A 14,672-nucleotide genomic window follows, 5' to 3' on the forward strand; every position below is an offset into this window, starting at 1 on the left:
GATTGATTGATTGATTGATCATGAAAAGGCTTGTGGACGAAGTCACAACTAGTTAAGAAAAAACAAAAGTGAAAAATGATGAAAAGCTAAGACACAAGCTGGAACACCCTCCTTCACAGATAGCTGAACTATTGTTTTAGTATGTGTAGGAGCCAAAATGCTTGGTTTTATTGATCCTTGCAAGAAACCTAACACAACACTGTGAAGTTGTATTTTGAGTGTAAGTCCGATACTGAACACTGGGTGGAGTCTTGACTTGTGCTGTGCATAAAGCCAAAACTCCAGGTAAGTGGATTCAGGTGTGTGTTTGGAAGCATACAGTTTCCACAGCTCACATCTGAGTGGTGACTGCTTTGGACAATATAGGGTTTGTTTTAAAATAGTCACCACAGTATGGAATAATAAGTGCAGCAACTCATCTCCAACAACTTAAGACGTCTATAAAGAAGACTCAAAGACAAAGGTAAGAAATGTTGATTTTTAAAATAATGAACATGGTTTTTCATGAAATTAAAGCTTGTGAATTGATATGTATTTCCCACCTGCAGATCTCTACGGGATACCCAAGGTGCATTGGATCCATGGTTTCTTTGCCTTCCTGGAAGTGGCTGACATTAAAATAGGACAGCGTATGGTTGACAAATCCATGCATGGAGCCATCAGGGCTGTACATGTACTGGTAGACCATCCGAGGGATGAAGTCTGAGGTGAAGGAGATGACAAATGCCTGGGAATGTGACAGGGAAGGTGGTGTGAGGGGTGGAGGTTCAGAGATTAGGGACAGAAATGGTAGTTACACAAATGTTAATAAAGTGTGAAAAGCAGTGGAATGTAACAACACACAAGTTGAAATGAAAAAATGCAGTGGTCTGTAGTAGCTGGATTGAGGGTGTTCCATCACTCGTGCAAGAAGTACCCTAACACAGCTCTCTGGTTAACATCATTTCAACAGGTGACATCATCAGGGTCATACGGGCCATGTCAATTAAGGTGTGAATGAACATAAAATCATCTGAGGATGACAATGTGAGCAGCGATGTTTAGTACCAAAGATTAAAGCATACTTACTCATAAAACTATATGCTTTAGCAAAGCCCTGCACCCCAAAAAAGAATGTACATTAACTGAGAAACACTTTATTTGAAATGTACTCAGGCTCTCTGGCTTTCAACATTTTTAATTTGTTGTTTCACAAAGTAATGGCAGAAGGACAAAGAAAGACAAAAAGGAATTCAATTCCACCGATGTTTGGTGCTCTCATAGACCTTATGTAACAAACAATGTAAATGTTTATTTATTTTTTATTTTTTTTACTAGATATTACATTTTTAAACTAGCTACCAAAGGTTTAAACCTTCACTTGTCAAATATTTTCAGATTAAAAGTCCTACTTTTCAGTGATTTACTTTATGTATAATGTTTTGTATAAATATGACTGGGCTTATTTTGATATGCATGTTCAATATTACTGCTGTAGATATTTTTGGTTGTAAAATTTCGCTAATTGAATAACAAGCTAAAATGCGTGTCTCTGCCCCGGGCACTTTACTTTGAAATGCTGCTTGACCTACATGACCGTTGCATTGTTTCAACCCAAGGTGATGGAAAATAGAGACAAAAGTAAAATGCAGAACACCCATAGACTGTACAGTACATGCATTTATATTAACTCATGTTTTACTTACATTGATGATGACGGCCACCTTTGCTACCCCTCTGAGGATGTTGTACCATATACCTGCAGACAAAACAACATGTATCAACTGCTGGATTCAGAAGAAAACTCACTGATCACTGAAAATGTTTCACATTGCAGGACTTGATTCACAGGCAAATTGATTCTTTCTTTTACACTCACATGCTTTCATGAATTTTATGACTTCTTAAAGAATTACTGTTGAGTTCAACCCACCAATGTCTTTGGCTCTTGCTGCTACTGGTCTTCTCAACTCTGCAACAAATTTCTTGGCATCCAGTCGTATTTCAATGATGTTGTTGAGCAGAGCAAAGAGTGGAGCCAGAGGGAAGGATGCCACAAACAATGTGACAAAACCAAACTGGATGACTGGACACAGAAGAAGACAGAAACTGCCCATCATATTCAGCCACCTTTACATGTACATCATGTCATCAGAATGTAAGTATTGGAAATAATTCTTCTAAAAACATTAACAACAGTTTATAAAAATGAGATGCGCCTGAACTGTCTTCACCTTAAGCCTAAAGGCTTTATATGCGATTTTTTGATCCAGCAGATGTCGCCCTTGAACACCAGCATGAAACCAAAACAACTTGCGGTGCATTGTGGGTTAGCATGCTAATGCTAGCGATCTTTATTATGCTCGTATCTTCACACTGCATGTAAATTTACCTGAAATGAGCGTGATCTAGAAACACAGTTAATCAGTGAGTACAGTATGTTATTCTTCTTTTCTCTAGTCCCTCAATTAAACAACTTCTGTACGTGAGGGGAGGAGTCAGCCGTCGGGCCGGCTATGTCAACATACAGAAAAAAAACTCTGAAAACATCACAGACAGTGGGACTCAGGTGTTACACCCATTGTAGACAGTCATTACTCACTCAGTTATTTTCAGAGGATGTACTTGATTTCTATTATATTTAAGTGTGAAAAATCGCATATAAAGCCTTTAAACAAAAGGTTGAAACAGGTCGAAACAGGTGGAAAACAAAAGAAAAAGTTATAGCAATAGTTTGCTGGACAATTCTTATTAAAGGAGATCTATTATACTCACTTTTACCATTAATGATGTCAGTCTGGGCTACCTATTGAGTAGCATTGCGAGACGTGTAGCTCAAAAACCTCCTTATTTATCTTATACTGGCGTCAGTAAAATCCCTCATTTCAGCTTCTGCCTGAAACGGTTAACTCCAGCAGCTGTCCCTTTAAGGCCTCCCTCCCCACGTGCCCACTTTCCTCCGATTGGCCAGCTCTGTTTGCAGTCGCAGGGAAATTTGAGTGAGCCACCAGGTGGACGTGACCTTGAAAGAGCTGCCAGTTGGGGCATGTCCTACAACTTTGCTCCATGCTTTGCTCTAATATGTCGGCAGAACCTGACGTCAGGTTCTGGCCAAGTCTTGCGAAGTTCTCGTAACTTCTTGTTCAAATACAGAAAACCAAGTCTGGGGAGTACGCTGACAACTCCGTATATTGTGTTGAAAGGCAGATTGTGCAACATTTTACACATAAATATAGCAGAAATCAAGTATATCCTCTGTAAATGTCTTCTCTGAGTCATGACTGTCTACAATGAGTCAGAAGCCTGCGCTAGGCCAAAAAAAGCCTTGAGTGTGTGTAGTGTTACTGTGTGTTTTGTACTGACTCATTTCCATATACTCCGGTGTTAATCCAGCAAATGGTTCCAGGAAGTGGTCGGCTTCGTATCTCTGCAGCCTCTTCTGTCTTTCCTCTTCCTGAAAAGCCCCTCGCTTTGACCGGATGTAACGAATCAGCTTCTTTAGCTTGCTGAGGAACATTCATACACATATCAATACATACTCAGAATTCTAACAACACAAACAAGCATGTTCACTTAGTTTTGTCCTGTTTGAATCTGTTTGCTGACTGCATCATTTGAGGGATGGGTCTTCTTGTGGATGTATGTTCTACAGCTTCATAAGAGCTGCTTAAGGTTTGGCACTGCACTTAATGACAATGTAATGTATAAACTCGTCAATGATCAAAGTTATGCATACTCACGGTATCCCAATCTCAAAAAGGTTGTTCTGAATCAGCTGCTTTCCCAACATGGTGATACTCAGTTGGATACACAGCTCCATCAGACAGCCACCATGGGCACACTGTAAAACAGAGGGGCAAATAAAACCATTTAAACAAGAAGGTCAAAAATGGAATTGAGCTTGTATAGCGCTTTTCTAGTCTTCTGACTACTCCAAGCGCTTTTACACCGCAGGTCAAACATATGTCATCTGAAATAAATCCAACGTTACAAAGCCAAATCTTTATACTGGCTAATTTTCAGATAGCCTGTTAACCTCGGTTTGCTTAATCAACAACACAAGTCCTAGCAAAATACCTATTTCAGTTTTGTAGCTTGCCTGATTAATGAAGTTTACTCAAGTTATATCTCTTGCTAGCATACTCTCGTAACAAATGGGGTTGTTGCAAAGATTGTTGTTCAAACACAGTGATGGAGGTCAATCATATTCTATTATCTCATGTCTCCATTCTGGCTGACGGTCTCGTCTTCTGACTGTAAGCAACAAAATTCGGACTGCTGTGCACTTACAGTAATAGTCAGTGGTGTTAATACACTGATTTTGTGAAAACCCCATAGTTTAAAGTTTGAAGTGTTAAAAATAAAGTACTTTAATCTTACCTCTTCCATTCTGTAGGATTCAAACACATATAAGTAGCTTCCTGGTCTGCCCACCAGTCTACATGGAAATTAAAGAGAGAGTTAGCAGCAGATACATATGTGTGTATATATATATATATATATATGTATACCCTTTATCTTAAAACACATCATTTTCAGCATTTGTTTAAATCATCTGGGAGAGATTGTTACATTGTGTTGTCTTGTTTGTGTTTTCTGATATAAAGAGTCATTGGGTCCCTTAAGAGGCGCTTTATATATATTCAAGCTACTTCTAGTTTCATCATTATTATGAGACCCAACAGAAAAAGTAACTTAAATCCCAACTTAATGAAAATAATTTAAAAACATAATGAAGTTACCCACCTTCCCCTGAAGAAAGCTATGTAGATGATGGGGGTGAAGGCATTGAAAAACTTGAGGATAAAAGTCTTGAAGATGAGTCTTTCCTCAAAACTCTTGTCAGTTTTAGGAACCTCTAAAAATAAACAAGAAGTCAGTAGTTTGAATCAAAGAGGTGATTTAATAATGAACTGTTAAACTGTTCTGATTGTTCATGGAGGATGTTCAAATAATAGATATGGGAAAATGGTAGAACGTTAAACAAAAGATTCAAATCTACTGCGCAGGTCCGCCTAAAACATGGAGAGATGGAGGTAAATGAAAGGGAGCGATGTTAATTATTGGCATCTTTGGTACCATGAACCTTCTAATCTGAATGATGGTGTTGGTATTTTAACTAATCTAGCATTCGTCTGAATTGCCTGATTGCCTGTACAAGCCTGAAATCAGGCCTTTACTGAAACAGTTTTTGTTCTTTTTTGGACTCTCCCTTTTTACAAATGTTGAGGCATAACAAAGACAGATTCAATAAATGGCTTTTTCAGAAAAAGTTTTATCTGATTAAGATTGGATAGAATGCTGTTTAACCCAACAGCATATTAGACAATACCAAGCGGCAACCTCCGGTCTTGAAATGCCTATGAATGATTTTTTTTACAGTGAAAAAAAGTGCATGCATGTCTGATATTGTGCAAGATGCTTGAGTAAAAAGCAATACATGGAGAAATCGTGCCAGCATCCTAACCATAACCTAACCCTTATTTCCAGAGCCATTTGTTCACCAGACCTACCTAATACAGTGAGCCATCGTGCCACAGCACCGTACACCTCATCCAGAATTAGGATGACCACCAGGTTGATAATGGCCGCCGTGGTTTTAACCGTTAGTTGCACGTGGTTCCGTGTGGTCGGATTGGAGCTCAAATGGAGGGCGGCTTTGGTGGATATTCGGAAGAGGATCACACCGAACACGATGGCAAATGTCACACCAATCTGTGTAATGAAAAGGTTTGCAGAATGACAAATACAGAATAATGTAAATGAAAAGACAACGTTTCTGTATATCATCAATGACGTACAGTATTTATGTGGTTATTGTTACCATTAAAAGCATCATGACAATGTTTGTCATGTAGGCAGGGAGGCGGTCTTGACATGTGAGCTTTTCCCTCTGTAGATAAAAAGAAACATATTAAACTTCAACACAAATAGTTTAGTGCCCTGTTACCAAAGATGCTGACAAAAGCTGTGCAGAACATAAAGCCTTATTCGAACAGGTTTTGTATATGGGCCTCTGTTAATTTTGGAATCCCTCGTATCTGCAGCCTGTTATTCACTCCTATTTGTGGTGGAATTTCTGTAGCTATTTAGATTAGAATGTACAGACGTCATTAGGTTTATTCACTGTTCTCTAATGTCAGTCAGACCTGATAGAGTTCAGCTGTGACTAGAACACCAAGGACATCTTAAGAGAGTGTCAACTGTTTTTCCTGATATCTGCAAGGATGTTTGGTAGAGTTATTGTCTGTTTCAGTGTAATTGACGTCACAGTTTAGTCTAGGTGGGTCAATGTGACCCTGATAATGGTAATGTCTTTTGGGATATATGCGATGCCTTTCGAAGAGTTCTGCAGATGTGGTTGAGCAAGACACGAGTACAGAAGTGTGATGTTGATCCATGCCTCCTCATGAGTATTCATCTTATGTATAAACTTTCATCAACGTAAGCCATCTGAGTCAACTGAGTCTTATTGTGTGAAGTCAAGTCTTAATAATAATTTCCTCAACACTATTTACTGTCATTTTTTAAAGAAAACGTTGAAGTGCTACATGATAACCACCTTGTCTCTGGGGCAGTTTGGCACTTTACAGCGTACAGCCTGCCGGACATTCATTAGAAGAAGACGTCCACATCCGGTACACTCACACTTCTACAAACATTCAAACAACGAGCACTATAAAAACGTGAAAGGAACTTCTTCTCTCTTCGACATCTGGTTGTTGGGATGGATGTCAGTTTACTTCTTCTTCGAATCAGTCATACTGTGAATCAAGATCAGCCAACTAGATTTTTCATCTAAATAGCTATACAAACTTTCATTTGCAATGTCTCCTCGAGGAGAAAATGGGCAGAAAAAGCTGGGAAAACCTTCTTAAAAACAAAAATATTGCACCTAATTTCTGAGATGTGGATTCTGATGGGACTACTATTATCAGAGGACCTCTGTGTGCACTGAACAATGGTAGGTAAATCGCCCCTGAGGTTACCCACACGGGATTAAAAACACAGACGTCCTCAGCAGTTTTTTGCAAATTACCAGAGGTACCCAGTTAATACCAATCCATTGCACATAGGGCTTAAGAGGGACATCTACAGCAGACCTGTACTGTAAATTTGATAGATTTTTCTCTGTAATTAAAAAGAAGAATTATGATTTAATGTGCATGTAAATCTGAGCGACAAAGAGTTACAGAAACTTGAGCAAAGAGGGTAGACAACACACACTATCTGCCAAAAACACACAGGCACCCTTCATGCACACCATGTATGTCCAAAGCACATAATGTAGATGTGGAAAAACTATGTAAGAGCTATAAAAGGAACTCGAATGAATGATTGACTCAATACAACTTCAATAGATGCAAATTTGTCAAGCCCAACATGATAATTACCTTGTGCCGTGATTTCTTATCTTTGCTGAGAGACTTCTGCATGACCCTGAATTCATATTCAGCCCTGGGGTGGTCCTGTGATGGTGATGTGGACACAAATGGCAGACATACACAGTAAAACACACATGAAGGAAAAGTAATGTTGAGCATAATAGTGGCATTTATTTAGAGTCCTGTTTAAAACAAGATGATAAAGGACCTTTAGAAGCACAGACTTGTCCTCCAAGTTTCCCAAGTGAGAAATCAGCACTTAAAGAGAGGGAAATATCAGATTGTAAGGCTGATAGGTGGCTGCAATTTATGGAACCTGGGAGGCATTTGTTTGTACATAACTGTTGAATTTAACTCTTATAAAAAGTGTTTTTATTGTGAAATGATTAACATCAGGGTATTTTAAAATCAAAGGTTTATCTCAGTTTTTGCACAGATTCTGATTGGATTTCTGAAGGCAGAAAATAATTACTAGGTTATCCTTTTGTCATCCTCCTGTAGTAGTATAAGCTTTTTTTTTTACTGGCATACATCCCAGACTCTGTTTAGTGTGAAGGTGAAAAAGAAAGCATAAGTCATAAAGCTTGCAAAGAGATAATGAAATAAAGCAAAGATGAGACGATTTGGTTCCTGGTTGGATAACGGCAGTAAAAAAGTGTTCTAAAAAATGAGCTCACAGCATTCATTCAGTTTGAAGGTCATGTACATCTTGTGAATTAAGTTTTTTGTTGTTGTTTCTCTTAAGCGCCATATGTTAACCCAAACACGGACTTGACACGATCAGGTTGCTGCTTAAACATCACACCAAGCTTTGTCCATTTTATTCTGCGGTTTAGGCACACAAAAAATGACTGTGGGTTAGGTTTCAGTTGGGTTTTAATAACACATCAACGTTGGCTTCTTTAGTAAAGCACCCCTAGCTGACTATTTAACTTAAGCTATAACTGCTGATTTCCACATAGTCCGTGCTCTCCGCTTTCCGTCAGCGCCACGGTTTTGCTCTGTGCGATGGCGAGCGCCCTGCCCCACTGGGTCCTATTCTGGAGCTGAGAGCAGCCATGACCTGTACACACGGGCTCATAAGATCACAGCAGAACTACAGGATCCCTTGGGAATCCAGAAAAAACATGCTAACAACATGTTGCTTTGTCTTTCTGAGGATGATTTGTTGTTCATTCGGTGCCTGTTTCAGCGTAATGTTGATAAAGTAATGGAACATCATGATGGTGAGTCTGTAGATTTTGGTTCATTTTGAAATCGACCAGACACTGTGCGTTTCCTTGTCTGACTTCCTGTCCGGTTCGATTTGTTCCATCCAGCTTTACATGTGCTTGCAGCGGGCTCCGGTTTATGGTACCAAAATTGACGATAAGTAACGTTCCTCCCTGTTAATAACACATCACTATGTTTTAGGCAGACCTGCACAGTAGATTTAAAGCTTTTGTTTACTTTTTGTCAAGCACACACACTCAGACTTCCACACAATACGCGCTGTTCTCCCCGCCACTTTGATTCCATCTCACCCCTCTCTGTTGCTATATATGATATTGGCACAGAGGTCCGACGACTTGGTCCTACCATCACACCTCTGTGACATTCGCATTGAAGGAGGAACATCACAGAAGTCTAAATATCACGCCTTAAACCAGCGAAATATAAAACAAACATTGTTAAACCGTTGTGACATAACAAAGTCTAATGTGTTGAGAGATTGCAGTAGCAGCAGCAGAAAGGCTAGACAGAGAAAAAGATAGGAGTTTATTTAGTAATAGGAATTCATCCAAACCTTGAGAGCTTCCTGTGAAAAATAAATCAAGAGAGAAAGAGAGGGGAGGGGTTGGACAGGGAGACGGGGAGTTTCATTTTACTTCATGTTTACACTGAAACACAAAAAATGTATTGGAAAGGCTGAACATTGTTCTAGTGATGATGTTTTACAGCTTTTTGGTAAAATTGTTGTTTTTAGGGAAAATAATTGCTTATTAAAAGTATTTGAAAGCTCACTTACTTCCTCATGGAAAAAGAAATAGATACAAATCTAATTCTCTACCACACAATTAAGTGTTACAAATAGTGACGTGTTTATTAATAGGACATGATAGCACACATGCAAATATTCAACTTAAACTAGTAAATTACCCCGCAGGGTTCAATTCTTCTACAACCACGGGAATGGAAATGTTGATTATTATAAATAAACGTGGCATGCCATTTTGTGCGTGATAATTTACAGAACATACTGTATGAGACTCATGTTATTTTGTTCATTTGCTCACATCATTCTTTTGTAGGAGCCTGTTCAGTTTCACATGCTGTTAAAACTCACCTCTTCATCTTCAAACCCAGTCAGGTCCCATTCATGGTTCAGTCTCATCTGCCTCCTCTTCCAGTGCTCCATGAACATGGCAGCTTTAAACCAAAGACATACAATTGGAAAAAAAAAAGCTCAAATATGCACATAAAACTGATTCAGAAACCAAGCTTTAAATGATATGACAACAAGATACATGGTGTTTGTGAAATATCGCCTTTTATTTAACTTTGAGACAATTGTATTCAAACTCTAAAATGTTCTCCAAACTTAGCTAGGTAGGCCCTTATATGGCAAAACGTGATTGTACGAATTTACTTTTCAGTGCGAGGATGTGTGCACACTAACCCCAGAGCGCCATGAATATCGAGAAGAAAACAGTGGCAGGGTTGTCGAATAGATGACTGGCCCGGGCAGTCCCACAGGCAGTACTGAGTTTCCAGTAGCTGCACACCCGGTCACACAGAGGACACATGGTTATGTTGTTCTTCGGGTGGCAGATTTCCATGCTGGAAAACAACAAACATGGATGCACTCAGAGAAAAGGTGAAATATAACATGCAGGGGCTATTATCTTTAAACACCACGAACAAATGTTTTTTTGTTTGTTATATTTGGTCCTTAAAGCTCTTATCCTTTGTCCTGTGGACAAAGCCGAACACCTAATGTCTTTGCGGGTCTTGTGCCTTACATGTGTTTTATGACAAAAAAACTCATATCCAGCTATATTTTAACTGTCAAATATATTTCAATCATTAAATTGTTGTCAATATACTAAAAGGTGTTTAATCACCTTGTGCAACACCTACCTAATCTCAGGATTGGACAGTTAGACTGGGAATGGGATTAAAAGCGGGGCCATCTCTCTATTACAAGTATACCATGAAAATTACATTTTAAGGTGCCAAGGGCAACAGAACATTTAATTAGCCAAATTGGAAATGGATATGAGTCTACATTTAGGTGGGAGGTCTAACAGCTTTCCCAATGAGACAGTCATAACAACCATACCCTATAGGCATGTATACAAAGTGGATAAAGATAAAGATAAACTTTATTGTTCCCTCATTGGGGGATTTTTTTTGTTACAAACAGCTCAAATAACCAGCAATATAATTAGCAAAAATTACATGAGGGTGGTCCTGAGGAATAGTCATCAGTATTGTGTCTGTGTTGAAACCTTCACGTTCTTTAATTGTTGTCTGAGCTACTGTGGTGGACTCATGTTCCTATGCCACTTAATCTTATTCATGTCTATAATATTATGTTTCCTGTTTTTTAAACTTGTATTCACTCTGTCATATGATTATTATAATCCCCCCTACCCTCCTAACAGTCCTCCTGATGGTCTACATGCCATCCAGCCTGCTGCCAGACTCACTCCATCGCCTTGTTCCTGGCCAGCCGAAATGTTTCATTGTTTTTTAGACCGCTAAAATAAACTCCTCTCTTTTACCAGCTTTGCTCCCTGCTGTGGCTTAAATGTTCTGTATGAATATAAATGAATTTATTTAAAAGTTAGCGAATAAAATAATGATAACCACACAATAAAAGTTTTGCTTTTCCTTAATTATCTCATAAAGATCTTCAAAAATGATTCTAGAAAAAAAATATAGGCTGAAAGAACTAAATGTTTACATCTTATAGATTTAAAAGGTATTTATTATAACCTCAATAGCTGAATTTATATTGATGCTTTCCACCATTAAATCTATTGTCAGATTTCTACCAGCAGTTATTCCTCCTTGGTGTCCCTTTAATGATTTCTCTTTGGCAGTGTGAATAAAAGCAGTGATTGTAATGACACTGTACACTGCTGACATTAATGTGAACCTCTTTAAACCAGACAGACGAGTGGTCTGCATTGTCTTAGCGTGGGATTAGAGCCCGATCCAGTCGGACATTCACACTTTTATTGAGTGTGTGTGGTGTGTGTCTGCATTATGTGCAGATGTGTGCCGGCAGCATGTGTCATAATATCCTGCAGGGTGATGAGAAGCAGGGAGAGGAAGGCGAAGAGGTCGTAGTTTCTCAAGTCATTCATCAAACTCTATCCTTTCTCGTTTGCTTTTTTTGGAGAATCTTTTAGCTTCTTAGCCGGTGGATATCTTTTGTCTCATGTTGACTTTTTTAGATTAGATTACTAATCTATCTAAATTAGTAGTTTAAATTGTTTGATTTCCTTTAAACAGTGAGTTAAGACGATAACCATCTTATGTCTGTTTGTTGCATACTCAGTCCCATATTACAACATCACTTTAAAGAAGAAAAACAATATATTAAACCCTTTTTGAAAAATTATGGCTTCTTTACGTCTAACAGGTGGAAACATTTTAGAATTTCTCCAGTAAATTGAATGAGCAAGCAGCTGTGAATCAGGGCAAATGTGCCTGATCAAAGTATCCGTTACCTGTATTTATGTTTTTCAATTGACAGATTCAGATTGTTATTACGTGTTGGACGACATTGCAGAAGGATCTTTATTTTTTTTTGCTTTTTGCGTAAACACAAACAGCCATTAAATTCACCCTTCAACCCTTCAAGCCCGAAGACTTCATTAGCCCTTTTCAGACTGCTTTTTCCGCAAAAGTGCTTCAAGCCCTGCCGTCATTACATCATGGTACATTCATATTGATTCAGTGATGGTGTAATATTCTTGTCCCAGTCTATGAATTCACATTACATTTTGGTGTTATGGAAGCACAGCGCTGCGGGAGCTCCACATACAGACACAGTCAGACATGCACACACACACATACACACAACGCTGTGCTCCCCTGCTGGTTCTCTGTAATATGCCTCTGTTACTACCTCAGAAGACGGCAGAGGTGGGATCACTTGTCCCCCCATTACGCCTTCGCAACATTGAGATTGAAGGCAAAACTTCACAGGGGTATAAATATCACGGTTTAAAATGGCAGTCTGAAGAGGGCTATTGACTAAAGCAGCAGTACTGTATCACATGGCAGAACACAGGAGTAACTGGTATACCACTACCCAAATCGTTTTGTTATATTTTTCATCCATCATTATTTTGTGTTGAACAGAAATGGTGTTGTATCCATACTAACCGTTTCAAACAACAAGGTCAGACGTGTCAAAACATGTTGCTTCCGACTGAGATTAGTACACGTTTTAAGTTAGACAGTCAGCTATTAAAAGAAGAGCCCACCTTGGTATGTTGTCATCAACCGATGCACATCCATACAAAAAGACGATGACCCCCACCAGAGAGGCAGGAATCAGCATCTGGGTGTACAGACCCAACCAAGCAAAGTACAAGCCAATCTTTTCACCGAAGTACTTCCTGCACAACACAAAAGAGATTCACATTTTGAGATTATTCAGATTCAGATATTCATGCAGATGATATATTGGAAACCAAATCCTGATATCATTCATCAATCATCTGTTGACTATTTCTCTTTTATTAGTCTATATAAAGATATATCTGTTTCTGGTTGCAGACACTAAAATGTAACACTTGGCCTGAGTACACAATCACAGTTATCAGGACATACTGGCTACACAGAAACCTTAACATATCGGCCTCGACCCTGAAATGCTAAATTGTTTTCAGAAGTAGACACAAATGATAGGAAGTAAATTATTTACGTAGAAAATATGTCTTTACCGGACAAGTCCTATGGGCTGGTACTTGTAGAAGACACTGTAGTTTGCCCACTCTTCATATAAAAGCTGTGGAAGATAAATCATTGGTTTGATTGCAAAACAAAAACTGGTTCTATGTGTCACTCCATGTAGACACTAACAAATGCAACAATCTATAATGACTTTTACTCAGGCTTCCTTATATTTAGAAAATAATGTCTCACCTTTCTGTCATTGGACTCTGCACTCTCTTCAATAATGTCTCCCTGAAAGGAAAGAGCAGCGACAAAGCAAGTTAGCGTACACACAGACTGGAGACTGTAAACCAGGATTTGATCATCTGACATCTGACAAAAGGGGAAGCTACTTTAAATTTTACGCTAGCATCTTTTTGCATATTTACAGTGCCCCTGAAATCCCCAAAAGGTAAAAAAAAAAAAATCTTGTGCGCACAAGATATATATATATATATATAGATATATATATATATCTATATATATATATATTTTACTTTTTGGGACTTCAGGGGCTCCGTAACTATTTTATGGTGGTCATCATCATGTGACAGATTAAAAACATAGTCCTTAAAAAATAAGTTTGGGACAACGTACATCATGAAGAGGGTAAGCTGCTGTATAAACACCACTGCCCAGCAGACTGGTTATTCCTGCAGAGGGAAAACAAACATATCATGAATTCTCTGATCCAACAGGTTCCAGAAACCATGAAGCCTACTGTGCACTGTAAGCCTAACCATTGAAAATATAATATCCAACATAGCCAGTGGTAGACATTTCAGTTTGGGGATTCTGGGCTCTCACAAAGTAAGCCCGAGAGCATGGGTTTTGTAACTCAATAGATGACAAATCCAGTAAAAATCAAGCCATTGCTTACTAAGCGATACAAGGACCAATAGAGGACCTGAATGATTAGAAAGCACAAGTTCAATTTGAATAAATCATACACATTTGTAAAACTTAACCTGATACTGTGCTGATCTTTATGTTTTTTCTGAAGACACGGGATAGACAGAGATCCTAACTTACCCATGCTGTACTTGGCTTTGCATTTTGTTCTTTTAAGTATTTCATAAACCTGGAAAGGAAACAGAGCTGAATTTATCACACCATGCTGTAGAATAAAAAGAATCAAGAAATTGCCAGATTTAATTTTTTTTTTTTTTTTTTACAAATTAGCACAACAATAAAATGATGATTAAATGTTACATATTATGCAAAGTACACTTTACCATGGTCTTCTAACACTATATGAGGTGCTGGATACATAACAGGAACACTTTGGTGGACTTACCATTGAACTCCTCGTTCTGCTATCGAAGAAGTAATCTTTGTCTGAGAGGTCAAACCTGTACACACACACATACA

General features: G+C 38.5%; 3 protein-coding genes across 4 annotated transcripts in view; 2 read left to right on the top strand and 1 right to left on the bottom strand.

Moving 5' to 3' along the window:
* Positions 1–14,672, top strand: part of LOC132973115 (carbohydrate sulfotransferase 6-like) — a 366,303-nt gene that overhangs the window by 208,999 nt on the left and 142,632 nt on the right. The gene's annotated exons all lie outside the window — the stretch shown is intronic.
* Positions 1–14,672, top strand: part of LOC132973117 (zinc finger protein 3-like) — a 260,609-nt gene that overhangs the window by 12,843 nt on the left and 233,094 nt on the right. The gene's annotated exons all lie outside the window — the stretch shown is intronic.
* LOC132973110 (anoctamin-1-like) overlaps positions 1–14,672 on the bottom strand; it is a 30,773-nt gene that overhangs the window by 3,594 nt on the left and 12,507 nt on the right. Inside the window, exons 5-23 of one of the 2 annotated variants that reach the window (XM_061036364.1) lie at positions 14,599–14,653; positions 14,334–14,382; positions 13,899–13,954; positions 13,512–13,553; positions 13,310–13,374; positions 12,848–12,982; positions 10,024–10,184; positions 9,691–9,773; positions 9,151–9,162; positions 7,374–7,448; positions 5,804–5,872; positions 5,493–5,694; positions 4,726–4,837; positions 4,360–4,417; positions 3,720–3,820; positions 3,343–3,485; positions 1,913–2,065; positions 1,686–1,738; positions 543–727 (exon numbers count right to left, since the gene is read on the bottom strand). In XM_061036364.1, the coding sequence (XP_060892347.1) occupies positions 543–727; positions 1,686–1,738; positions 1,913–2,065; positions 3,343–3,485; positions 3,720–3,820; positions 4,360–4,417; positions 4,726–4,837; positions 5,493–5,694; positions 5,804–5,872; positions 7,374–7,448; positions 9,151–9,162; positions 9,691–9,773; positions 10,024–10,184; positions 12,848–12,982; positions 13,310–13,374; positions 13,512–13,553; positions 13,899–13,954; positions 14,334–14,382; positions 14,599–14,653 (1,809 nt within the window). The remainder of the gene's footprint in view (positions 1–542; positions 728–1,685; positions 1,739–1,912; positions 2,066–3,342; positions 3,486–3,719; positions 3,821–4,359; positions 4,418–4,725; positions 4,838–5,492; positions 5,695–5,803; positions 5,873–7,373; positions 7,449–9,150; positions 9,163–9,690; positions 9,774–10,023; positions 10,185–12,847; positions 12,983–13,309; positions 13,375–13,511; positions 13,554–13,898; positions 13,955–14,333; positions 14,383–14,598; positions 14,654–14,672) is intronic. The other variant, XM_061036365.1, reaches the window with a different exon arrangement.

This window comes from Labrus mixtus, chromosome 4 (genome assembly GCF_963584025.1).
Source record: "Labrus mixtus chromosome 4, fLabMix1.1, whole genome shotgun sequence".
NCBI classification, from domain to species: domain Eukaryota; kingdom Metazoa; phylum Chordata; class Actinopteri; order Labriformes; family Labridae; genus Labrus; species Labrus mixtus.